Source organism: Prunus mume, linkage group LG3, assembly GCF_029339155.1.
Source record: "Prunus mume cultivar Tortuosa linkage group LG3, ASM2933915v1, whole genome shotgun sequence".
NCBI classification, from domain to species: Eukaryota; Viridiplantae; Streptophyta; class Magnoliopsida; order Rosales; family Rosaceae; genus Prunus; species Prunus mume.
This window is the reverse complement of record NC_142700.1, coordinates 26788468-26814813: the sequence shown is the minus strand read 5'-3', so window position 1 is coordinate 26814813 and position 26346 is coordinate 26788468. Positions and strand designations below refer to the sequence as shown.

General features: G+C 38.9%; 4 protein-coding genes and 1 pseudogene across 5 annotated transcripts; 1 reads left to right on the top strand and 4 right to left on the bottom strand.

Moving 5' to 3' along the window:
* Positions 1-4357: 4357 nt before the first annotated feature.
* LOC148919268 (uncharacterized) lies at positions 4358-5366 on the bottom strand (annotated as a pseudogene).
* Positions 5367-6624: 1258 nt separating this feature from the next.
* On the top strand, positions 6625-9351 carry LOC103327056 (putative Peroxidase 48). Its single transcript, XM_016792815.2, has 4 exons — positions 6625-7039; positions 7725-7922; positions 8263-8428; positions 8567-9351. Exons 1-4 carry the CDS (start codon positions 6698-6700, stop codon positions 9127-9129), a joined length of 1269 nt encoding a protein of 422 aa, XP_016648301.2. The 5' UTR covers positions 6625-6697; the 3' UTR covers positions 9130-9351.
* Positions 9352-19782: 10431 nt separating this feature from the next.
* LOC103327033 (small ubiquitin-related modifier 1-like) lies at positions 19783-21895 on the bottom strand. Of its 2 annotated transcripts, XR_016124945.1 has the most exons (4): positions 21662-21895; positions 21075-21224; positions 20277-20530; positions 19783-20129 (listed from the first exon to the last, which is right to left on the bottom strand). XR_016124945.1 is itself a non-coding variant. In XM_089047725.1 (3 exons), the coding sequence occupies exons 1-3, from the start codon at positions 21716-21718 to the stop codon at positions 20474-20476; spliced, it is 264 nt and encodes an 87-aa protein (XP_088903851.1). In that variant the 5' UTR covers positions 21719-21895; the 3' UTR covers positions 20174-20473. The 2 variants fall into 2 exon arrangements, 1 of the variants encoding a protein (XP_088903851.1); XM_089047725.1 differs by lacking the exon at positions 19783-20129 and having other exon boundaries at positions 20174-20530.
* Positions 21896-22781: 886 nt separating this feature from the next.
* Positions 22782-24732, bottom strand: LOC148919267 (uncharacterized). Its single transcript, XM_089048832.1, has 4 exons — positions 24513-24732; positions 24292-24401; positions 23422-23559; positions 22782-22901 (listed from the first exon to the last, which is right to left on the bottom strand). The coding sequence occupies exons 1-4, from the start codon at positions 24730-24732 to the stop codon at positions 22782-22784; spliced, it is 588 nt and encodes a 195-aa protein (XP_088904958.1).
* A 373-nt stretch (positions 24733-25105) lies between these two features.
* LOC148919266 (uncharacterized) lies at positions 25106-25867 on the bottom strand. The gene has a single exon (XM_089048831.1). It carries the CDS (start codon positions 25865-25867, stop codon positions 25106-25108), a length of 762 nt encoding a protein of 253 aa, XP_088904957.1.
* Positions 25868-26346: the final 479 nt, after the last annotated feature.

The window sequence follows — 26346 nt, the reverse complement described above, 5'->3', positions numbered from 1 at the left end:
AAATTCCTTAACTTTAAGGTATTTTGATATTCTAGATTTTGCATTTCGATGTAATTGACTATGATTACTTGTAAACCTACTAAGTTTACTCACAACATGCATTTCAAAGATTATAAGAATTTTTTTGTTGTGTTTACAACTTCTAAATCGGTTCCAAAGATTAACATATAATCTATGTATAAGTTAATGATAACCCATTTTCCATTTTGAAACTTGGTAAAAACACACTTATCTCAATCATGTATTCGAAAATCATTGGATACAATCAACTAAGTAAATTTTTCATGCCCTTGTTTTGGTGCTTGTTTTAAAGCATATAATGATTTTATTAACTTGCACATCTTGTGTTCTTGTGCAGACATGACAAAACCCTCCGGTTGATACATATAAACTTTTTCTTCTTTATTCACCATTTAGGAATGTTGTTTTGGCCTCCATTTGATGAATTTCAAAGGAGTAAAGAGATGTTAAGGCTATGAGAACTCTTATGGTTGTTGTTCTAGCAACTGGAGCATATATCAAAATAATCTATCTTAAGAAAATAAACAAGAGAATATTTTGTTGAATACTTTGTTTATGTTTAACAAGCAATTTGTACAAGGTATATACAGGAGTGAAGCTCCATCACGTTAGCCTTCTAAGGCTAAATAATCGTGATCCACTATCTGTTGGATTCTACTAATCTATTCTAGGAAACTAGATATATTACAATATTAACATTACAATAGAATTCTTAATACTCCCCCTCAAGTTGGAGAGTAAATATCATGAAGTCCCAACTTGTTACGTAGTATCACAAATTGATCCTTCCCCAAAGCCTTTGTGAAAACATCTGCCAACTGGAAGTGTGTAGATACGTGCAATGGGCTAATTACTCCAGCTAGCAATTTTTCTCGAACTATGTGACAGTCTATTTCAATGTGCTTTGTACGTTCATGAAAAATAGGATTTGCCGCAATATACAAAGTAGCTTGGTTATCACAGTATAATGGTGCAAGAGCTAATTGTGGAACTCTTAAATCTTTCAATACGTATCGCAACCAAGTTAACTCCAAATGTGTATTTGCCATAGCTCGATATTCGGCTTCTGCTGATGATCTAGAAACATTGGTTTGTTTCTTGGATTTCCATGATATGAGAGAATTTCCAAGAAAAACACAATAACCTGTAACTGACCTTCTTGTGGCACGACAACCACCTTAATCTGAATCACAAAATGCTCTTAAGGCAAGATTGTTGGTAGCAGAGAATAACAAACCTTGACCAGGAGTACCTTTGACATATTTGAGGATCCGTATGGCAGCATCCCAATGTGGTTTTCGAGGCTCATGCATGAATTGACTTAGTGTCCGAATAGAATAAACTATATCATGTCTTGTGACAGTAAGATAAATCAATCTTCCAACCAATCTTCTGTACTAGTTGGGTCATTCAGCAATGCTCCATCTGTGGGGGTGAGCTTCAAGTTCTGTTCCATGGGAAACTTTTCTGGGCGTGCTCCTAAGAGCCCTGAATCTCATAGAATATCTAGTGCATATATTCTTTGAGACATGAAATGCCTTTCTTGGAACGTGAGAATTCAATGCCCAAAAAATATTTTAAATCACCCAGATCTTTGATGCGAAGCGTTTAAGAAGAAACTCTTTGAGACATTCCATCTCTTGGAGAGTATTTCCTGTGAGGAGTATGTCATCAACATAGATAAGAACTGCAGTAAAGGAAGTACCTTGAGCTTTGGTGAAAAGAGAATAATCAGCCTTTGATTGTTGATAACTAGCTTTCTGAATAGTATCTAAAAGGTAGAGAACCAGTTTCTGGATGCTTGTTTGAGATCATAAAGGGACTTGTTGAGTCGACATACAACGTTCTCCCCCTGTCGGCGAAGACCAGGAGGAGGTTCCATATACACAACTTCATGTAAATCATCGTGAAGGAAAGCATTTTGAACATCTAACTGGTGAATGAACCAATTGCGTGCAGCAGGAACAGTAAGAAGACAACGAAGAGTAGTGAGCTTCGCAGTAGGAGAAAATGTCTCAAGATAATCAACGCCTTCAACCTGAGTAGCTTTGTAGCACTCAATGGTACCGTTAGACTTGTTTTTAATTTTGTAAACCCATTTGCAACCAATGGGTTTATGACCAATTGGGAGAGGAACTAGGCACCATGTATTATTTTGTTGTAAGGCCTCTAATTCTGTATTCATGGCTTGTCGCCAATTTGGATCAAGGATAGCTTGAGCATAAGAGGTGGGCTCAGTGTGACCTGAAATGTTAGCTAGAAAAGCACAATGGGCAAAAGAAAAACTACAATAAGAAAGAAATTGAGAAAGAGGATATCAAGTACCTTTTATAGGACGAGGCACCGAGATAGAATGAGTGACGTGGTTGGACATGTGGTAGTCCTTATGCCATGTTGGAGGTTGTGTTGGACGGGTGGAATGACGCATTGGGAGGGGCGGTGGTGAAGAATGTGGTTGTGGGAGTTGTAAGGTAGGAAATGGTGGTGGAGGGTCAGTAGGAGAAATGGGTAGATTAGAGGTTTGGGGGGACACGATAGGGTATGAGTGTAGTGGTGTCGGGTAAGTCAGGGGTGGGGTCAGCAGGATGGGGCATATGGGCGGTGGGGAGAGAACTTGGTGATGTGGTGGATGGTGAAAAAACATCACGAGGAGATGCTGGGTCGACATAGTGCGGCTATGTGGATGTCTGAATGGGTTGGTGGTCACATGGGTCAGGATGGGTGAGAGGTGGGGGCCGGCTGTCATATGTGTAAGGGAAGGGTTGAGGTAAAACAAAACTGGAAGGTGCGGTACCGGTAGGAGATGAGAATGGGAAATGTTCTCATAAAATTTGACATCACGACTTACGAAAAAATTATTTGTCTCCATATCATAAAGTTTGTAACCTTTTTGACCAGTAGGGTAGCTAACAAAGACACAAGATTTTGCACGAGGATCAAATTTAGTGGTAGGATGAACAACAGTGGCATAACACAAGCAACCAAAGAATTTCAAGTGGTCAAAAGATGGTGGACATTTGTATAATAATTCATAAGGTGATTTGTTGGATAGGAGTGGTGATGGTAATCGATTAATAAGGTAAACAACAGTCAAGACACATTCACCCCAAAAAGGAAGAGGTAATTGGGATTGGAAAAGGAGTGCACGTGCAACGATGAGAATATGACGATGTTTACGTTCCACAACACCATTTTGTTGTGGAGTGTAAACACAAGTGCGTTGGTATTCAATGCTAGTGGTTTGAAAAAAATCTTTCATTGACAGAAATTCGGACCCATTGTCTACTCGAATGGCTTTAATGTGGGCATGAAATTGATTATGAGCAAAAACAACAAAAGATTTTAAAAGGTATTGTGTATCAGACTTATGCTGCATCAAAAAAATCCATGTACATCTGGTAAAATCATCCACAATAGTAAGAAAGAAAGTGCCCCTAAATGTGTGGGAACTTTATGTGGACCCCAAATATTGCAATGTAATAAATCAAATGGTGCATGAGTTGATATTGAACTTAAAGGAAATGGAAGTCTAGTTTGTTTGGCCAAAGGACAAACAGTACAAATATTATCAAGGGAAAGAGTACTAGAAGACAATAATGGAGAAAGCAATTTAATACGAGAAAGTGATGGATGTCCAAGTCGCATATCACACAGGTTTGAGGAATGGGATACTTGACAGGTGACAGGTGCCCTTCGCAACGGAGATATGTAATAGAGACCACCACATTGTTTACTCGAGCCAATCATCTTCCTCGTAGCTAACTCCTGCAAGACACAAAAGGTGGGAAACAAAATAGCACAACAATTTATAGAATTAGTGACTTTACTAGCAAACATAAGATTTAAGCGAAAAAAAAGGAACACATAAAACTTTGTCTAAAGTGATGTCGGAATCGAATGGTACAGTGCCAACAGAAGTGATTGGGGTAGAAGACCCAGTGGGCAAGTTAACACTAGGTATTGGTGAGGATTCTGTTTTAGTGAAAAAGGTAGAATCAGAAGTGATGTGATCAGTAGCTCCGCTATCCAAAATCCAAGGTTGAGTGAATACAGAATTAAGTGAGGGAATGGCAAAAGGAGACAGACCTGCAGCATTTGCATAAGCATTGCTATTACTAGATCCACTGTTTGATTGCATCATGGATACGGCATGGGCCAGTTGTTGAAGTTCTACAACAGAAAGGTCATTTAAAAAATTATGTTGTGGGCCTTGTAGAGTGGAAGATGGACTGGAAGTAGTTGGTTTGGATGGCTGGGGCTGCTTGGGAAGCCACGTTGGCTGATGGGCGTGTATTTGAAGAAGGGAAGCCACCACGTGAGTTTTGAGAATAATGGCCTAAGAACCATATTGTTGTTGTGAGGATTGTCCTTGCTGGAAGGATTTTCCTTGCTTGGGGGCCCATATTCCATTCTTGTAATTGCATCTTTCCTCTGTGTGACCTTTTGTGTCACAAAATTTACAATAGTATTTCAGTTTTCGACAGGTTGCAATTGAATGCCCTTCTTGATCACAATGCTCACACTTCTTTTGCTTGGAATCATTGGAAAAATTGTTTGGGCGGCTTTGGATTGCAGCAGCGAGGGAGATATTTTCAGTTGCACTTGAGGTCATTTGACGTTGAGTCTCGTCTTGAATGACGAGTGAATAGGCTTGATGAATGTTGGGCAATGGTGTCATCATGAGAATATTGGTGCGAACATTATTAAAGGTGTCGTTCAAGCCCATGAGAAATTGCATCATTTGATCTTCTTCTTTTCTTTCTCGGTGTGTCTTCTCCTTCGTTACACGTGAGGGGAGGTCGATATGCCTCCAACTCATCCTAAAGGTCTCTGAGTTTTGAGAAATAAACTTGGACTGTCATGGTGCCTTGTGAAAGAGATGCAATGGATTTTTGAATCTAGTATACTGTTGGTGCATTCTTTTGTGAAAATTGATCTTTAAAATCCTTCCATACTTGGTGTGCAGTTTTCGCATGAATGACTCCTTTGGTGAGACCGGGCTCCACATAGTGTGAAAGTCATGTCAGAACCATACTGTTGCATTAATTCCAAAGAGCGTACTCTTTTGGTTGTTCTTTTTCTGAAGGATGTTGAATGGATCCATCGACGAATCCTAACTTGTTCTTGGTTATGAGGGCATGAATCATTGACTGACTCCATGATGAATAATTGGCACCGTTTAATTTTTCTGGAACGAGCATATGGCCAGGATGATCTGAATGATGAAAAAAATATGGATTTGATGAATCCATACTGGAGTTGGAGTTGGAGTTGGAATTGGAATTGGAATGATTGTTTGTATTTTGTGTTTTTGGTTGTACGACTGATGGCTCATCGCTTGCCATGGAGGCAGTGTTTGAAAGTTTGCTAGGGTTTGGAGAGGACTAGAGAATCAGGCACCAAGATGCTCTGATACCATATTAAGAAAATAAACAAGAGAATATTTTGTTGAATACTTTGTTATGTTTAACAAGCAATTCGTACAAGGTATATATACAGGAGTGAAGCTCCATCACGTTAGCCTTCTAAGGCTAAATAATCGTGATCCACTATCTGTGGGATTCTACTAATCTATTCTATGAAACTAGATATATTACAATATTACATTACAATATAATTCCTAATAATCTATGCCTTCCTTTTGTGTAAAGTCTTTGGAAACCATAGTGATGGGTGCCCGTTCGATTAAGGGGTTTGACTTCTGAAGCATTGTTTCCCCAATCAACTTTGTCTCTTTGTGTCCATGTAGCAGTAATTGAGCACTTGTCTAGGTTCCATCAACGGTCACACGGTTCCATCTTTTCATGTATAAATAGACTTTCTTTAGTGTCGATTAGAAGAACTACCACATTAGTTGCCTCTTCTATCTATACCCTTCCCAACAAAATGGATTACAACCCTACTGATTCTATCCCTTGAGAAAATGACCTATCAACCTTCTTTGGTACTCTGATGCAGAATGACCTATCGACCTGCTTGGAGGCAATTATTTCTATATGCAATAAATTGCATATCAAGATTGAATGTGATGAGTTTGGGACTGGGAAAGAAGCCGCAAGGATGGAGTTTTAACTTAAGTGGATCTAGGATTAGATTGGGATTGCAAGATAAATGAAAGTGACTATAGCGATGGGAGCACGTCGTTTGAGGGGTTCGATGCTTAAGGACCTATCAACTTGCCTGCTTGGAAGCACGTTGTTTGAGGGGTTCGATACAGATGAACTCGTTATTCTTTCACGCTCGCACACACATTATTTTAATCAAAATGAACTACGAAAAAATGCATGGTAAACAACTTTGTAGTAAGACAATTTAAATTAAGCGTGTCTCGTTTGAGTTATTTCATTTATTATTACTTTTTTTTTTTTTTTGTATTAGTAATTCAATTTAAAATTAAAGAAAAATAACATTTGGGTAATTGTGTCCCATGAAAATGAGCTAATATTTATTTAAAAACAAAATTTTCCCTTTAAAGAAATCGAAAGTACGGCCTTAAAAAGAATTATCTCTTTAACCTTTCCCAAGTCGGAGGATTAAATTGAAAATATGCTAAACCCGAATTAACCAACTCCTCTTTAAAAAGGGTCCCAGCCCAAACGGAAAAGCTCATTCAGTTATTCATTTCCCGCTCTCTCACACACTCAGAAGAAGAGCGAGCCAGAGAGAAAGAAAGAGGATGATGAGTGCAATGAAAGGGTGGGCCTTTGCTCTGGTGGTGATCTTCTCTGTGCTTCTGTCATGGAGCATCCCAAGAGGCGAGTCAGAGAGAGCCTTTCTCTATTTCTCCTCCCATGAACCACTGGTCAAAGTGGTTTCTCTGGCGTCTGCGGATGGAGGCCAAGATTTCTTCATGGAGATGACAGATTCTGTTGCAACGAACATCGAGTATGATTTCTACCGCGATACATGCCCTGAAGCTGAGACCATTGTGAGGTCTACGATGGCTCAGATTTACTCCCAGCACAAGAATGTCTCTGCTCAGCTTCTGCGCCTCTTTTTCCATGATTGCTTCATTCAGGTATACCAAGATTCTTCTTTTCTCTATCTTTGAGGTTTTTTTCTCAAATAGCTTTTGTGCTGTAAGGTCCTCTGATTTTAATCTTGATTGTACTTTTCTGCATCTGTGTGGGTTTCCTGCTTCTAGTCTTGATGGTTCTTTTCTTCATCTATGAATGGCTTTTGTTTGGATTGCTCTGGGGTTTTCTGCTTTTAATCTTTGTGGTAATTTCCTTCATTCGTGTGGGGTTTTCTCAAATAGGATTTGATTGCTTTGGGTTTTCTGCTTTTAATCTTGCTCGTCCTTTTCTTCGCCTGTGTGGGTTTCTCAAATGGGTTTTGATTGCTCAGGGTATTGGAATCTGATTCTGATGATTCGGATTCTTATCTTCAATTTGATGTTGTTATTGGTTTCTATGAATCTTGAAACTCTGGGTTGTTCTTTTATGGTTGGTTTTCAACACTTGAGAATCCGAAAATTCTTATCTGGGAATATTAAGCTACAATGCTATAAGATGATTTCGGCATGATATTTATGAGTTTTTCTGAAATGGGTTTTCTTTTCTTTTGAGTATTTTGTCTCTAACCTTAGTTTCTGTCTTTTTAATCAAGCATGTATTGTCAATGTTAGTGGGCTATGATTACCTTACGTGGGTTTCTGTCTAATTCCATCTGTCTTTCTTAATGTTGTGGGGTTTTTGAATCAGGGTTGTGATGCTTCAGTCCTCTTGGATCACAGCAATGGTAATAAAAACCATTCAGTAGAGAAGCAGGCTGTGCCAAATAAGACCTTGAAGGGATTTGATAAAATTGATCAGATCAAGGAGGTGCTCGAAAATGTTTGTCCTGCAGTGGTATCTTGTGCTGACATACTTGCTCTTGCCACAAGAGATGGCGTTGTTCTGGTATGTTTTACTGCTCCTATGAGTCTTGACGTATTCATTCCTGTTTTGATTTTCAGCGTTTGATCTTCTAAACTACCTCTAAGGCAAAAATTTCCAGTTTCTTCTCTTTCCATTCCATCTAATTACTATTAGAAAAAGAACTAAAAGAGAGAAGTAAGAAACCAAAACTGTCACACATTTAGTTGTTCAACTTTTCGTGCTTGTGAATTAGTTGTTCACTAACTCGTTCGCTGGTAGTTCCTCATTATTTAAGTGGAAAAGCTACAGAACACTTAACTGTATTATCTGACTGCTTGTTTCAGTATTCTTCTCTGAGTGTTTGTCCTATCTAAAATGACAGGCTGGTGGTCCCTTTTATCCACTCTTCACTGGTAGAAGAGATGGTGCCCGCTCCTATTATGATGAAGCCATGGCTGAGATTCCAAAACCTGATGATAATATCACTCAGACACTTCATCTGTTCTCACTCAGAGGTTTTACTGACAGAGAAACCGTCAGTCTTCTAGGTACTCACCTAACAAATTCTATTCCTTCTTTTTCTTCGTTTCTTTATGTTTGGAGCTGAAATAGATTAATCAGTCTTGACATATTCTTCCCTTCTGATTTTTTATTTTTATTTTTTTGGTTTTGTTTCATATCTGTAGGAGGGCACAACATTGGGAAGATTGGATGTGAGTTCATCCAGTCTCGCCTGCACAACTTCAAGGGGACAGGGAAACCAGACCCAACTGTTTCTCCTAGTTTCCTCAATGAGATGAGAGTTTTCTGTGAAGACAATGGTAACGAGAAGAGTAGCCAAGGATCACCCATGGCAGCTACCATGGCGTCTCCCATGGCATTCCCCACGGCAGGCCCCATGGCAGCACCCATGGCATCATCCCCAATGGCATCAAGGGGCATGAGTGAGAAGCCTGCGCTGAGGGGGATGCCATACTTTCAGCAACTGTCATCATCTGTATCGTCTGGGGCAGGCTTTGACACTCATTACTACCAGAGCTTGTTGAGAGGCAGAGGACTCCTCTTTGCTGATCAGCAATTGATGGCTAATGAGAGGACAGCCAGATTGGTGAGAGCTTATGCTTCAGACGATGGATCAACCTTCCGGATGGACTTTGCCCGGGCAATGATGAAGATGTCTAACCTTAATGCACTCACTGGATCTCAAGGTCAGGTCCGATTAGAATGCACTCTGCCAGTCTCTAGCTAGCTAGTTCTTACCTGACAGAATCCAACCGGAGGCCATGATGGAGATTGAAGAAAATTTCTGTTGAAATATTTGTTCCCTCTGGTTGTACAATAGAGAAACTTTTAGCCCTGTTAGACCACATTCATTCCTTTAGCCATCTTTATTAGTCGTGTTCATTTGTGAATTGTGAGTACCTGCAGATATATAGCAGCAAGCAAAGAAAGTTTAACTAGAGAATGTTAATCCCCTTCCCGCCTATGTAGAGTTGAATTTTTCTGATTGTGAATAACTCAAGGACTAGTGTGATTGTTTTCTTTTTGCCATATACAAGATGGGATTTTCTTTTTTCTTTTCCTTTTTTTAAAAATCCATGTCCATGTCCGAGACTTCATAATGATGAAACTCAACTATGAAGGCATTACAATCAGAACAAAATAACTTAAAAAACAAAAAAAGGAATCATTTTAATAACTCAAAATGATTATGTTTGGTCATGTGGTTCTATAGGTTTAGCAAAATCAAATTGAATAATTCAAGGACCAGTGTTATTGTTTTCTTCTTGCCATACAAGACTAGAGTTCATTTATATATATATATAATTTCCTCTTCCCCAAGGTTGATAGGTTTTTTTTTCTTTCTTTTTATAAGAAAATTCCATGTCCAAGTTTTACAAGGAGAGGAAAGAGATGGGAATAGAATTTCACAGCTGTAATACTACTTCATAGTTCTCTAAAAAAAATTACTTTCATAGTTCTCTAATTTTTTTTTGTTTTAAAAGTTCTCTAAATAAACGGTTATTTACTCAAATGGTCCTCAAACTTATACCCGATTTACCACAACTCAATTATTCGATCCATTGGTCCTATTGTTACATTCTGTCAATGTTTCCGGTCAAATGTAACAGTAGGACTAATGGATCAAATAATATAGACTTTATGAACTATTTGAACGAATAATTTAGTTGAGGGACCGAAATGTAACTCGGGTATAAATTTGAGGACCATTTGAGTAAATAACCCTAAAAAAACAACTTCATACTGATCTCACCAAATTACACCCAAAATATAAAAACCAGTTTTCATTATAAAAGTTATCAAACCAAACAGGTAGGAGGATATGGAACGTATATCATCACCGGATAATTCAACAAAATCAACTTCATTACGCATCTGTGTTTTCATTATTTAATATTAAATACTTTTTTTTCCCCTAAATTTTTAGTTATTGAATATTAGAAATTATTTTTTGGGCCTAAAAGCTAGGAAGCAAAGAAGTCCAACTTAAGTTGTGCTTAAGTCGGTTTCCCAAGTCTATATAACTAGACAGAACCTTCAAACCTTTTCATAAAAATAGAAAGAAAAAAAATCGTTGGAGCAGTTACATTCGAGACTTCTCACCCTAGTAACATAAGTCGATGTTCGTTGCAACACTTTCTTTTTCTTTGAGATCAAAGTTAGGAGAAGGAGTTGCACCGAATTTCGAGTTAAGTTATTTTCGGTGAATTTCAACTTCATTTTAACTTCCCGCGACAAGAAGCATAGCTAAGGTAAATATGCACAACAATACTGAGTGTTTCTTATTGCATGATTCTCAATTTGATGTTGCTATTGGTTTCTATGAATCTTGAAACTCTAGGTTTTTCATTCTAATGTAACAGTTTCCCTTTTTTTTCTTTTTCTTTTTTCTGGTTCAAGTTGTTCTTTCCTGGTTTTTAACGCTTCGGAATCTGAAAACTCTATCTGGGAATTTTAAGCAGCCACCCTGCTGCTCATTTAGGTATATGATACTTTTGACATGATATTTATGAGTTTTCTCAAATTGGTTTTGATTTCTTTTAGTCTGTCAAAATGATTAAGTTTGGTCTCGTGGTTCCATTGGTTAAGCAAAATCAAACTGAATAACTCAAGAACTTCTGTGATTGTTTTCTTTTTGTCATACACGATTAGGGTTCATACATCATTTCTTCCTCCGCAAGTATTAATTCTTATGGTTTTTATCTCACCAACACACCCAAAATAATATATATATATATATATATATATGATTAAAAAAAAAACCAGTTTTCATCTAAACGAAAATGGGACTTGCAAACAAAAATGGTGTACTAGCCATTTTTGAAAATGTAAATTATGTGTCAACCTTCCACTTTTGTTCTTTTTTTAAGTCGGATAAATACAACATTTAAATTAGATCAACAACAATCTTCTCATTTAAATTATCCAAACCAAAACATACAAAAACCAGTTTTCATTTTAAAAGTTATCCAACCAAAAATATTATATTTTCTATTGTTTTCATTATTTTAATATTCTCTTTTCCAATTTCTCTTTTTATTGAATATTTTGAGTAGACATTGTTTAAGTTTCCCTTTTTTTTTTATCATACATTGCTTTTTAGGTATAACATTAACAAGGTTGGGGTGATGAGCTTTCATTTTAAGCTGTTTCCTTGCATCCAACTTCTTGTTTAGATAATTCACAACTTACAACTCAGTCTTGACATATTCTTCTCTTCTGATTTTTTTTGTTTTTTTTTGTTTCATATCTAAAGGAGGGCACAACATTGGGAAGACTGGATGTGAGTTCATTCAGTCTCGCCTTCACAACTTCAGGGGGACAGGGAAACCAGATGAGATGAGAGTTTTCTGTGAAGACAATGGTAACAAGAAGAGTTGCCAGGAATCACCCATGGCAGGCCCCATGAAGTCTCCCATGGCATCCTCCATGGCAGCCCCCATGGCAGCATCCATAGCATCATCCCCAATGGCATCAAGGGGCATGAGTGAGAAGCCTGCGCGGAGGGGGTGCCATACTTTCAGCAACTGTAATCATCTGTATCGTCTGCAGGGCAGGCTTTGACACTCATTACTACCAGAGCTTGTTGAGAGGCAGAGGACTTCTCTTTGCTGATCAGCAATTGATGGCTAATGAGAGTGTTTGTGCAAATAATCTCACGGGAGAATATTCGCTTCTAGATCCTTCAATCTTTGATCTTCCTTCTCTCTCTTCCTCGATTCCTGTAAAACAGATTGGAGTAAATAGACCACACTCGGGGGGTGTTGGCCAAAGGCCCTCCGATGCCTAAGTTAGTTCGAGTGTTTGTAGGAAAACAATAGCTAAGTAAAGGGTACGGAGTAGTGTTTATGTAGGGTGTGAACCGGGCGGTGGAGCCGTGTGTAGTGGCCGGAGCCGTGTGGAGAAAATATGGAGAGTGGAAAGGGAGAAAGAGAAAGCTTCGGGTATTTTTCTCGGGTATTAGGAGTATGTTTAGATGTACCTTGAATGATGAATGAAGTCATCTATTTATAGGAGCCTCGGGGCTAGGGTTTCGTAGAGAATATGCTGAGTTTATTCTCTACCCAAATTCGTAGGGATCGAGTCGGACTGAGATAATAACTGATTTAATGATATTATCTCTTTTTATGGAGATAATATCTGAATTAAATGATATTATCTCTTTTTATGAAGACAATATCTGAGATAATGACATTATCTTCTCTTTATTAGGATAATATCTTAATTAATGAGATTATCTTATTAAATAAAGATAATATCATTTAATTAAGATATTTATCCTAATTAATTAATTGGCCAGATAAACTGGTTCAATTAATTAATTAAAAGAGATAATCTTTTTTTCCACGTGGCGTGCTGTGATTGGAAACGAAAATATCTGCTCCCACAAATGACCCCCACTTCTGCGTGACACTTGTGTGGCATGTAGGAGATGAAATTATTTTTTTCGGGCCCTCCAACCGAGTCTGGGCTTTCTTCGTGAGTTGGACTCCTTTTGCAGATCGGATTCTCAATTGGTGTAAGCTTCTGACTGTTGTTGGAGTTGGATTCCCAGTAGGAAAGAGCTTGAGATTCCTTCTTGACCCGGGTTGTCCAACTTGTATAAATACAGGGCTTCTCTTCACTCTTTCTTACATCGCAAACTTAACTTCTCTACTTTCTAGCTTGAGAAAGATCTTGGAGAATTTTGTACTGCTTGTCGAAGAGAGGAGTTGCCGTGCATCCCAAAGTAAGTCGAGTCTGCTGAGCGACGATCAGGAGGAAGTTGGTGGACTGCCCCCTGCTAAGGATGTCGATAGATGGAAGCAGGATGGTCCGAGCCTTGATGATTTGCCTGCTGGACATGAGGAGTGTTTTGCTAAACTCCCCTAAAAGAGGAAGGTTGATGTCAGTCTTCGAGAGCTCAAGCCTGATGAGTTTGGAGATCGTGATATGCTCCGTAAAGTAGTCCGTGCGCGATCTAGCTCACTTGTTGAGAGGCAAAGAGATGCGGATGCTCCTTTTGAAATTTGAGTCGTTTGTACCAGTCGAAGATTGGAAGTCGATCTGGGCAGTCTGCTCATCCATCCAACCATCATGTTTCAACTGTTGAGTCACGAGCAGTCAAGCATGGAGTGGATTCATCGTCGCCAATTCCTTTGGAAGTGAGGTTGACAGAGGCTAAGAAAGCAAGAGAGTCATTTGCCTGGGCGAAGGGCTCTTCTGCAACGTCAGCAGCTGATCCCAAGGTGGACAAGTCCACCCTTGCAGAGGATGCAGCGTGTCCGATCTGCTCAAGACAAACTTTCTGTCAAGTCCATCCACTTGTGCCTGAGTGGTTCATCAAATCCGTCAGGCTGGTGATCTTGATACTTTCCCAAGTCTTTCCTTGGAAAAACAAAAGGAAGCAACATTTCTTCTCCTTCAAAAAGGAGGTAGGGGCAGACGTTGAGGATCAGGCAGGTGGAGCCGAGAGTGTGGTGATCGACAGACGCCAAGTGGCTGCAGATCAAGGATCTCCTCTGGCGTCTCGGAGTAGATGAAGACTTCTTTATCTCTTTTTAGCTTTTGTAGTCTGCTTTCTCATTTAGAGTAATTGGTCTTGCCTGACCGTCTTCTTTTTGTTGAACTTTGGCCGGTTGGTCACTTTACTAAGGAAATTTCAGTTATTTTTTCAACTTCAATTTGCATAGTGTCTTGTGAACTGCTTGAGTATTTCTGGGTTGAGGCATGTTTTGCCTACATCCGGAGATGTGTCAATGAGGGTAACCCGTTTGGTCTACGTCCAGAGACGTGTCGATGATAGTGGCCCGTTTGGCCTACGTCGAGACGTGTCGATGATAGTGACCATTTAGCCTACGTCAAGACGTGTCGATCTGCGGTGACCCGCTTGGTCTACGCCCGAGACATGTCGGCGATAGTAGCCCGCTTGGCCTATGTCCGGGACGTGTCGGCGATAGTGGCCCGCTTGGCCTACGCCCGAGACGTGTCGATGTGTGACCCGCTTGGCCTACGCCCAAGACGTGTCGATGTGTGACCCGCTTGGTCTACGTCAAGACGTGTCGATGATAGTGGCCCGCTTGGCCTATGTCCGGGGACGTGTCGATGTGTGTGACCCGTTTGGCCTACATCCGGAGACGTGTTGATGATAGTGGTCCGGTTGGCCTACGTCCAGAGACGTGTCGATGTATGTGACCCGCTTGGTCTACGCCCGAGACATGTCGATGACAGTTCGCTTGGCCTACGTCCGAGACGTGTCGATGTGTGACCCGTTTGGCCTACGTCCAGAGACGTGTCGTTGAAAGTGGCCCGTTTGGCCTACGTCCGAAAACGTGTCGATTGCTTTTGTGAATACTTCATTGGAAAGAAAAGCTTGAACTTGTATTGATGTCTGTGTGACTACATTGCCTGCTTAGAGCCGAGCTGATAGGTGAAGAGCTTCATGGATAGTACCCTTGGAGGTGATGGGTATTTCATTGTCTTAGAACTTCCTTCCATTAAAAGATGATGAAAGGTTCGTCTTCCACAACTTGGTAGCTAATGACGGCTTAGGAGACGGAAGTTGCCTGCTTGATCTTTCTCTTTTGCCCCCTGGTGGTCAATCTGGGCTTTTGGAGTCAGCTAGGATCGTATTGATCTATATGACCTTTTTCGTGGAGGTTCATCGTTAGCTGCGTCACAATCCTTGATTTGCTGGATAGCCCTCCTTGCGATGAATTTCGTGCAATGGCCGTCTCTGACTAGATCTTCAAGGTGCCTTTTCCAGGCAAAGCAGTCGTTTGTGTAATGACCATGCCCTTGATGGAATGTGCGTATCTACTGGTATCCTTCTTGGTTGGGTTTCCCTTTAAAGGCGATGGTTTCTTCAACCAAGGCACGTCTTTTACTTGGGCCAGGATCTGGTGTATCGGGATAGTGAACTTGGTGTAGCTTTCCGCTGCTGAAGCACCTTCCGACGCTGTGATCGTGCTTGCCGTTCTCTTGGCTTGCTCGCTCGCTACTTGATCACCTTCTTCGTGGCGATCCGGCCGTCGTCCCACAATGCGTAGCGTTCTGCTATAGCGAAGACTTCTAGCAGTGTTTGGCGAGGATAAATGGTCAGCTCGCGATACACCTCACATTCAGTTGGCAACCCCCTCTTGAAGGCAGAGGACGCAATTTGGTCATCACATCCTACAATGTTTACCCTCTCCGCTTTGAACCTCTTGATGTAGTCTCGCAGGGATTCATTGGACTTCTTGTGCAGGTTGAACAGATGGTCAGGATTCTTCTTGATTGACCGATAAGAAGTGTATTCTTTAGTGAAGACATAAGCAAGCTTCTTGAAGCTGCTGATAGACCCGGATGGCAGGGTGTGGAACCAGTCTTGAGCTGCTCCTTGCAAAGTCATTGCAAACACCTTGCACATTAGTGCGTCTTCGGCTTTGTAGAGGATCATAAGGCTCTTAAAATGCTTCATATGGCTTTCGGGATCGGAATCACCTTTGAAGCATGTAAAATAGGGCGTTGAGAATCGTTTCGGGGGAGCAGCCTGCTCAATTTCGACGGTGAAAGGTGATGAGTTTGCTCGGTCTACCTCAACACGTAGTGCATCTTCGAAATTTCCACCAATCTTTAAGTCTCGAAGTCGGTTATTCACAAGCTTCTCAACATCTTCCGCACACATGGCTAGTCGGTCATGTTGATGACCTTTACGATTTGGGCGAGACCGAGTAACTTCCTCGTTGGTCTGCAAGGGTTGATCTTCTCGGCTGCGCTGCCTAGGCGGCGTGTTGGTGGACCGTGCTTGCGAGGGATTTTCTATAACTTGGCGATGAGAATTGGTTCTTCGAGAGCGGTTAGTGGAGTGCCTTTCTTCACGGTCCTCATTGTGCGGGTTACCAAGTTGACCTCCTTGGGGGCCTAGCCTTTTGTGAATATTTCTCTGCGAGCGGGTAGTGGAGCACCTCTCTTCATGATCCTCATTGCGGCGATTTTCAGTTTGACCTCCCTGGGAACCTAGCCTTTCATGAACATTTCCCTGCGAGCCCAGGCGAGCGCAAACATCAAGTCGTAGGCCGAGTCTTTCTCTCACGTTGCTTTGTGTGTGGCTTGCAGATGCTTGTGACATGCCGGCAAGCTGATCACGTTGTTGTCCCTCTCATTGTCTGCCCGTTCCTGCTCGACCTGCTTGGTACCCATCGAGCTGCCGATAGGTGCGTTCATCCATCATTCTCTCTTCGCCCGGTTGTCCAATGTCAAGGTTTTGAACCAAGTTTATTTGGTGGAGGAGCTGCCTCATCAGATTGGTTTAGTCGTCCATCGTCTGAGCTAGCTGGTCAACTCTCATATTAAGATCTGCTTGACTTCGTGGAATGGGAGGAGAGAAGTGTGTGGAGCCCAATTGCACATGGGCTAGGGTTTCATTGGATGTGTATGGAGGAGCATGCATCGAGCGTGGAGGTAATGGAGGGAATGCTTGAAGTTGCTCCAAGACCGGGCCTAAGTCAGTGGTGGTAACGAGCCCACCTTGATGGGAGGTTCCACCATGCTCGGTGGCGGTGCCACGGAGGTTGCTAGATCCGACTGCGGGTCTGGTAGGTGGCACGGTGGTGAGAGGTGGTGGTGCCACCATGTCGATCGAGGATCGTGGGTGGAGTGGCTTTGGGTCGTCGCAGATTTAGCCATCACGGCGGTTTTGCTCCTCGTGCGCTTGCTTCCAACCATGGTTGTTTGGAAGGCTTTGGTGGATTGGACAATAGGAGGAACGAATTCCTTGAGCATGCGTTGAGTATAACTCGTGCTCTCAATGAAAGCACCAAATGTTTGTGCAAATAATCTTACTGGAGAATATTCGCTTCTAGATCCTTCCATCTTCGATCTTCCTTCTCTCTCTTCCTCGATTCTCAGAAATGATTGGAGTAAATAGACCACACCCGGGGGGTGTTGGCCAAAGGCCCTCCAATGCCTAAGTTAGTTTGAGTGTTTGTAGGAAAACAATAGCTAAGCAAAGGGTACGGAGTAGTGTTTATGTAGGGTGTGAACCGGGCGGCCAGAGCCGTGTGGAGAAAATATGGAGAGTGGAGAGGGAGAAAGAGAGACCTTCGGGTATTTTTCTCGGGTATTAGGAGTATGTTTAGATTTACCTTGAATGATGAATGAAGTCATCTATTTATAGGAGCCTCGGGGCTAGGGTTTCGTAGAGAATATGCTGAGTTTATTCTCTACCCAAATTCGTAGGGATCGAGTCGGACTGAGATAATATCTGATTTAATGATATTATCTCTTTTTATGGAGATAATATCTGAATTAAATGATATTATCTCTTTTTATGAAGATAATATCTGAGATAATGACATTATCTTCTCTTTATTAGGATAATATCTTAATTAATGAGATTATCTTATTAAATAAAGATAATATCATTTAATTAAGATATTTATCCTAATTAATTAATTGGCCAGATAAACTGGTTCAATTAATTAATTAAAAGAGATAATCTTTTTTTCCACGTGGCGTGCTGTGATTGGAAACGAAAATATCTGCTCCCACAGAGAGGACAGCCAGATTGGTGAGAGCTTATGCTTCAGACGATGGATCAACCTTCCGGATGGACTTCGCCCGGGCAATGATGAAGATTTCTAACCTTAATGTTCTCACTGGATCTCAAGGTCAGGTCCGATTGGAATGCACTCTGCCAGTCTCTAGCTAGCTAGTTCTTACCTGACAGAATCCGACCGGAGGCCATGATGGAGATGGAAGAAAATTTCTGTTGAAATATTTGTTCCCTCTGGTTGTACAGTAGAGAAACTTTCACCCATGTTAGACCACATTCATTCCTTTAGCCAACTTTAATAGTCATGTTCATTTGTGAATTGTTAGTATGTGCAGATGTATAGCAGCAAGCAAAGAAAATTTAACTAGAGAATGTTAATCCCATTCCCACCTTCCCAATGTAGAGTTGCATTTTTCTGATTGTTTTCTTTTCTTTTTCACATATACAAGATTAGGGTTCATATATCATTTCATCTTCCGCAAGGATTTTATTTTATCATGGTTTCTTTCTTTTCTTTTTCCTTTACTATTGGATACACGAAGAGACCACTTACTTTATTAAAGTTGACTGACCGTTGACTTTCTTTGTTTTGTTTTTAAATAAATTGTAATTAAAGTTGAATTACAAGTTTATCTAACAACAAAGACTCTTTATACATTTTATTTTTATTTTTGAGGGAAATTTACATAAATACCATCTGAACTTTTAAGCACGTGAGCCATTACCGCTTAAACTTTTAATTTTTATTATTAAACACATGAACTTTAGAGAGTGTTGCAATGTACCATCTATGTCTAACTCTGTTAAACTTTGCGTTAACTTTAAGGTCAATTTTGTCAATTCACTAGAACCAAAAAAACTTAACATTTTTAAAACTAACGGAATTTATAATTTATTTTTTCTTTATGAAAAACCTAACCTAAATCATCCCACGGTTTCTCCCGTCCCATCCATCAACAATTTTCCCCTTGCCTAGTAGAGACCTCTCCCCCATTCTCTACATCCATCCTGGCTTTTGGGGAGATGGATTTCATGGATCTTCAAACCTCTAAATTAATTTGGCCTTCAATTCTTTTCCTTTTTAGTATTCATTCAATGAAGTTTCATTCAAAAGTCAAAACGGAAACACACGAAAAACCATAGGGCAATATAGGATACAGAGAAGCACATCAAACAAGCCTCCCATAAATCAAGCCACCACCAACATAATACCCAAAAAAAAAAAAAACCAAAGAAGCTTAATTAGTAGGGGCAAGGAATCCCATGTCTAGATAGTACCATCAATAGTGAGAGAAGGGGCTGATTAACCAATCCAAGTAATGCACCCTCGAGTTGGCCTTCAACTCTTCAACAAACTACACCAAATATTTTATAGATTCGGTGGAGAGAGATAGAGATATGAAGTAGGGTGTATGCAGAGGGTGGGGAGGCTACTGGGCAATGGGGAAGCATTTGTGTTGGAAGGGGTGGGGAACAATAATTAGGTTAGGTTTATTATTTTATTATTTTAATTTTGTTAGTTTTAAAAATGTTAAGTCTTTTAGTTATTGTGAACTAACGGAATTGTCCTTAAACTAAACAGAAAGTTTAGACATCGGTGGTACATTGCAACTCTATAAAGTTCAAGTGGTTAATAATAAAAATTAAAAATTTAGGTGGTAATTGTGCATACGCCTAAAAGCTCAGGTGAAATTTATGCAAATTTTCCTATTTTTTATATTTCTAGATTGGGTATGATTGGAAAATTAACCAAAGTTTGCTTTCCATTACACAATGTAGAGATGAGAGACGCATGCTAGTCTGAATACCTATTAGTATTACCAGTCAATGAAAGATTAGATTTCTTCAAAATGCAAACAAAAAGAATTTAAAAAAACTTTAATTTTAATTACCAAATGCCGAAATCCACATATGGAGTCCCAACTTGTACATGTATGACACGATTTGTTTTCTTTTATTTTTTCTCGCTTTTGTTGTAGAGAGCTTGCAGAAACCCTCTCCTTCGAAGTTGGGCGATTTTTTAATTTGTCCATGGTGTATACCTTTTTTCCATTCACCCCCTCCTAAACTGAAGGCTTTTTTGTATGGGTAAAAATACAAGTCTTTCGTTATAAGAGGCAACAAGATGACTTGAGAACAGAAAACACAGCACAGTACTAGCTCTTGCATCTTTTCACAATGTTGGAAGAGGCGCAAGATCGAATCTCCCGTCTCTGTTTATAAATAAAAACTGTAATTAATATAACAAAGCAGAAGATTAAGGATCAGATAAGGAGAGCATCAATGTTGATTAGGAAACAACACTTGCTAGTGCAAGCTTTAGCTGAGCAAGAACAAAGACACAAACATCATATTAGTACCTGGCCAGTGCCACCAAGGCTAATGGGCTGGACTGGCAAGTTTTTTTGACTGCTGTTATCCTATGGTTCATGTTCAAACTGTTTTTCCAAATAACTAACACCCATCTCAATATCTAATAAAGTTCAACAGTAGAAAATAAAATCCAAATTTTCACAAACTCCTTCCTGCATATATACATCATGATGGCTTTAACTTTTTAAGCTCCATCACCGGACACAAGGGCATCGATCAGATCACCATCTTCCATTCCAAGCTGCACAAAGTTAAGTAGCAACTAAGAATCAATGGACACATCATTGAAAACTGAAATGTGTAGTGCTTGACTTTAAACACCACAAGAAGCACAACTTTTGTTCAAACTGGCTTTGATGCATCAAAGGGCATCAGCTAGTAAAGGAACAATCATTTCACCAACAATTACATTACAGCTTATGGTGACCTATCACGGATTCGATGGTAGTCGGACCTAAGCCCCTGTTGGATGTAACACAAAGCCAACAAGCTATAAAGGGTAGTTTAGCTCTATACAAATCCCCACTTTGGAGAAATACAACAATAATCTACATTATCAACTACCTGTAGTCCACTATTAATTGCACTAAGCCCTTTTGAGTTAAAACCGTACATGTAGAGGTCCATTGAGCATTCTCCCACCCAAAAGGTGATTAAGTTGGAGATAATATTTAGTTCACGCTTGGACTTAGTAGTGCGTTCCTACAAGCCCCGTGATACAACTCTAGCATCAATGAAATTTATTTTCATGATTAACATTCTAAGTAACTTTTATGAACTTTTACCTGCTCAGGAGTTTTGTTCTTCTCGAGTCGGACGCTATCAAACGTGAATTCTATTGATTTGGGGTCAAGGGAACGATTTTTACAGAATGCTTCCATGAGTTTTTGCAGTTTGGTGCTTCGTTTAACCCGGAAAAAAGTTTGAACTCCATCCTACAGGTGGATCTCATCATATAACAAATGAATCCCATTAGATTAAACTACAGTGGATCTATTTATTCTAAGATGTGGCATAATAATTCAGTGATAATTTGGCGATATTCAACAGAGAAAACATGGAGCTAAATAAGGTACGGCGAGAAAACATGAAACTAATTTGGTGTTTCCTTTCCAGTACAGATTGGAAGGGTGTTTTAGTCAATTTCTAATCCAAATTTTGACTAACGTTGAAAAATATTTTCTCCATCTTATTAGTTCTTATATAAACCCATCAACCCCGAAGTCCCAGTAACCCTAATGGAAACCCAATTTCTTCCTTTCATTTGGTTATAGGAAAAGGAAAATTTGAAAGAAAAAACTAAAAAAAGAAGGTTAAAATTTTTCGAGTACACCACATGCAATGCAAGGAAAAGAGTGGGGGAGAATCAAACCTTGTTGAACTGAACTTTGAGATTCACAGTGTCTTCATCAGATCGACCTCCAGACATCTCAAGAGCTACGGTTTTTCTTTTCTCTGTGTTGTGTTCTTGTTCTTGGGAGCTTTTTTTGGGATCAGAAGTTCTGTTCTTGGGTTGGGAGCCTTTTTTTTTTGGGTCTGAGTTCTGTTTTTGGGAGCTTGATCACGCAAAACTAGCTTTGTGTCTTTGTTTTTTTTATTTTCGTTTTTGTTTTGTTTTCTTTAAGTTTTGTCTGGAAAAGTACATACGTACGTACATAGCTTTGAAGAGAAGAGCAGGAGAGGTTCAATCAATGTAATAGATTTGGCAAAGTTACGTGCGGCACCCAACTTCAGAGACTGACCCGTGACTTTCCCTCGTTTGGTAAATAAAATTATGACTTCAAAAACATCAATAATACTTCAAAATTATTTTTAATAAAGGATCTTCAGTCTGAAGTATCAAGCTAATCGAATTTACCGTCTGAACTAAAAAGTCAACTAATTTTTGGTAAATAAAATTATGACTTCAAAAACATCAATAATACTTCAAAATTATTTTTAATAAAGGATTTTCAGTCTGAACTATCAAGCTAATCGAAAAAGTCAACTAATTTTTGGAAAATAAAATTATGACTTCAAAAACATCAATAATACTTCAAAATTATTTTTAATAAAGGATTTTCAATTTGAACTATCAAGCTAATTGAATTTACCGTCTGAACTAAAAAGTCAACTAATTTAGTACCTGAACTTATTACAATAGTTAATTTAACCCTTACAGTCAATTTTTTTGAATTTTATCCATTTTGCCATCCATAATGTCACATATTCTTCACATGACTTACTATTTGATTATTTTTATTATTAAAAAAAAAACAAAACAAAACTATTTAGAAGATTGAAAAAACCTCTCTCTCGCTGAAACCCAGAAAATATCTCAAACTTTATTATCCATGAAAGTCACCCATACCCATTAACAGTGACGAACCCAGAAATCTTACCTCATGGGGTCATAGGGTAAAAGTTCCAAGTTTTTTTTAGGATTAAAATAACATTAGAATTGAAACTATAGTACATACATTCATAATTTATATGAAAAACAACATTACAAGCTACAATTGTCCACGACGAGATTTCATATTTTGAGAACGTAGCATTATATCTTCATTTTCAATACAAGCAAAAATATCATTCTCAATGTAAACAAGCAAACTATATTTAACTCCAATAAACTACATTCATAAATGAAACATCCAATAAATCAAAACAGTATAATAAAATCATAATTTCAATTCAATTAATTTAGGCTTAGAGTTAGAATTATGAGAGTGGACACGGAAGCAACCTTTTGGCAGTGGCGGATACGACAATGGAGCAGGCTGCAGATGGGGTTAAAGGTTTGGAGGGGAGATGGGGATTTAGGGTTGAGGAGAACATAATTGGGGTTTAGGGAGTTCTGGGATCAGTCAAGGGTTTTGGAATGACTGGGGGCTGTTTTAATTTTGTTTTTAAAGACTGGACCAAAACTACATCGTTTTGCCCAGGCCATTTTTAAGAAAAATTACTGGGCCCTAAAATGACGTCGTTTTGCCAGCTCATTTATTAAAAATTGCTGGACCAAAACAACGTCGTTTTGGACAGCTCATTTTTTAAATTTTTACCCATGTTTAAAAAAAAGAAAAAAGAGAAGCGCGCTGAGCTTTTTCTTCTTCCTCGTGCAGGTTGCCATTTCGTTCAGCCCAAACAACAAACAGATGGAGGGCATCCATGGGCTTGCACAGTCAACTTAAGGAGACCTTCAAGCTCATTTCCATGGAGCCCATGAGGTTGTTTGACCCCATTGACCCCATTGTGGGTCCGCCCCGATCCATTAACCATGAAAATCTTCACCTTCAATCACAACCCAATCAACAACAACCATTATCAATACCATCTTCTCCATCATTATTATCTTTGTTGTCGTCACCGTTGTCCTCATCAAGTACAAGACTAGTATCAAGATTATTCTCTAGATTCTCTTAACTCTTATCGCTATGTTTTTCCTCTTTTTTGTGGTAAGGAGGGGGCCAAGCCCAAATAACACATGTTCTTCCTTTTGATTATTTGTGTGGTTTGATTTTAAGATTAATTGATGAATCCATGAACTTAGTGGCAGATCCAGGATTATGTGGCCAAGGGGGCTTAGTGTAAAAGTGCTATAATTTTTCTACAAAGAAAATAATGCTAAAAAGATAGAAAGATAGTACTTCCATTCATAATTCATAACAAAACCAATAATACAAGTTACAATTGTCCACGATGAGTTTTCATATTCTGAAAACGTTGCATTATAGTTTCGTTATCAATACAAGCAAAAACATCTCTCTCAATGTAAACAATCAAGCTATCATTCAACCATTGATCTCTCATTTTGTTGCGAAGTGGATTTTTAATAATACTCATGGCGGAAAATGGCCTCTCCATTACGGGCGTACACGCATACACGTATACACTCGCGCGGAATAAGGACACGCCTACGTATGCACACATACATGCATACGCGCACATGCGCGCATGGAATAGGGGCACGCCCACGTGCGCGCGCTACACATAAGGAAATATTTTATGCATTCCTTTATCCACCATTTTTTCCACAAGACTACTAATCCCTTCCAATTGAGAAAAATCACTACTTGAACGCATATGATGAACATAAACACCAAGTTGATCTTCAAGCATCAATAAGTCTCTATCTGAAAAATCATAAGGATAAAATTGAGCAAGACGAACTAGCTTTCGTTTGTCAAAAGCTACAAAGTTATTTTTCGGACTCAAGCATGTCAAACAAGTAAGTAACTCAGTACTTAGCTCGTTGAAGCGATCATTTAATTCTGCAAGTTGCCCATCAATTACATGAATAAAGATCTCCACATGATAACGATGATAATTTGTCTTCATTGGAGCATTACGCCGTGATCTCCCTGGAATTACATATTCCTCATCCATGGTAGGAACTGTAATATCATGTTTGTAACAAAACGAAGATGCTTGTTCAACCAATTCTTCAAACTCATTATCCCTCATCAACTACAGGTTTTGCTTGCATGTTTTCACTTAACTCATTGCACTCACAATGTCTTGATTTTTCTTTTGCAATGCTAGAGACAAAGTATTTGTTATTTCCAATATAGCTTTCATTAAAAATAAGTGAAACACAAACTCAAAAGATTGTATTTCTCTCCATAACTTATAGGCTTCACCCGAACTATCATTAGGATTATCATCAACAATCATTTGAAGCACATTCACAACAGATGGGAACATAGAAATGATACTAATCAACGTATCATAATGTGAGTTCCATCATGTATCGCCTGCACGTTTGAGACTAGTTTCTTGATTTAAGCCTCGCTCTCGTTATAAGACAATCATCTTCAAAAGCTCTCACAAGCTCTTCTTAGTATTGTGCTCTAAGTGCATAACGAGGCTTACAAGATGCTGCAACAACATTAACCAAATTATTAGCCTTTGTGAAAAAAGAATTGACATCAATGTTTTTCTTTTCTACCGCAACAAGAGCTAGTTGAATTTGATGAGCAAAGCAATGAACATAAAATGTACAAGGTTGTTCTCTCAAAATCTTTGTCTTAAGGTCATTGAACTCACTTCTCATATTACTAGCTCCATCATAACCTTGTCCTCGTAGCTTAGAAAAACTCAAATTCACGGAAGAAAAGAATTCATCAATGGCTTCCTTTAGTGCACTTGAAATAGTGTCGGTTACATGTTGAACCCCCACAAACCTTTCAATTATTTGTCCTTTGTTGTTCACATAACGCAGTACCATCGCCATTTGCTCATTTATTGAAACATCACATGCTTCATCTACAATTATTGAAAAATATCTATCTTTTACATCACTCAAGATAAGACCAATAGTTTCTTTAGCACAAGAATTGACAAGATCTTTTTGAATTGAATGAGCTATTAACTTTAAATTTCCCGGAGCATTTTCCAACACAATGCCCTTAACTTTTTCATCATGATCCGCAAGAAATTGCAAGAGCTCTAAATAATTCCCTTTATTACTTAATTGTGCACTTTCATCATGACCACGAAAAGAAAGACCTTGTCGCAACAAATACCTAGTGCACTTAAGTGATGCATTCAAGCAAGTGTGATAAGCCGTGCGAGCTTGGCTTATTTGCTTGATCATCATTGTTTCAATGTGTGTAGTTTGATGCATCAAATTGTAAGCAACTTCTCTAGTTTAGTTGTGAACACTACCAACCGGTCCAACATGAAGGTTAAATCTTTCTTTCGCTGTGAGAATCCTTATTATTAAAAATGTTAATACTTTATTTTGGTAAGTATTAAATTATAATTATGATTATTTTATGAAAGTCTATGTTTTATTTAATGCAAATTCAATAATTTTGATGATATTCTTAAAACATGCTTTTAATATTAATTTTATTTAATGGTAGTAGGATTTTTTTCCTCAGCTATCTAGAGTTTCATGCATTATTATTATTCTATTATATATATATATATGTACATATAAAATATTACATGCTATACTTTCATAAATATTATCACTAATAAATATATACTTTAAATAAATATCTTGATATATTTTATTTTCGTTGCAACTCCTGCATGTTATTAATACTTGGTGGCTAAGTTAAGGTTTGTAGT

Excerpts from the sequence above, each read along its gene's own strand:
- LOC103327056 (XM_016792815.2), top strand. The coding sequence starts at position 6,698 with ATGATGAGTGCAATGAAAGGGTGGGCCTTTGCTCTGGTGGTGATCTTC. Across the intron at positions 7,040-7,724 it reads TCCATGATTGCTTCATTCAG|GGTTGTGATGCTTCAGTCCT; the intron begins GTATACCAAGAT and ends TTTTTGAATCAG. Across the intron at positions 7,923-8,262 it reads CAAGAGATGGCGTTGTTCTG|GCTGGTGGTCCCTTTTATCC; the intron begins GTATGTTTTACT and ends CTAAAATGACAG.
- LOC103327033 (XM_089047725.1), bottom strand. The coding sequence starts at position 21,718 with ATGTCTGGAGGTCGATCTGATGAAGACACTGTGAATCTCAAAGTTCAG. Across the intron at positions 21,225-21,661 it reads TCAAAGTTCAGTTCAACAAG|GATGGAGTTCAAACTTTTTT; the intron begins GTTTGATTCTCC and ends ATCCACCTGTAG. Across the intron at positions 20,531-21,074 it reads AGAACAAAACTCCTGAGCAG|CTTGGAATGGAAGATGGTGA; the intron begins GTAAAAGTTCAT and ends AACTTTGTGCAG.
- LOC148919267 (XM_089048832.1), bottom strand. The coding sequence starts at position 24,732 with ATGAGGGATAATGAGTTTGAAGAATTGGTTGAACAAGCATCTTCGTTT. Across the intron at positions 23,560-24,291 it reads GTAGTCTTGTGGAAAAAATG|GTGAAGATTTTCATGGTTAA; the intron begins GTGGATAAAGGA and ends TTGTGATTGAAG. Across the intron at positions 22,902-23,421 it reads CCCATGGATGCCCTCCATCT|TTTATTGGAGTTAAATATAG; the intron begins GTTTGTTGTTTG and ends TTATGAATGTAG.
- LOC148919266 (XM_089048831.1), bottom strand. The coding sequence starts at position 25,867 with ATGATGATCAAGCAAATAAGCCAAGCTCGCACGGCTTATCACACTTGC.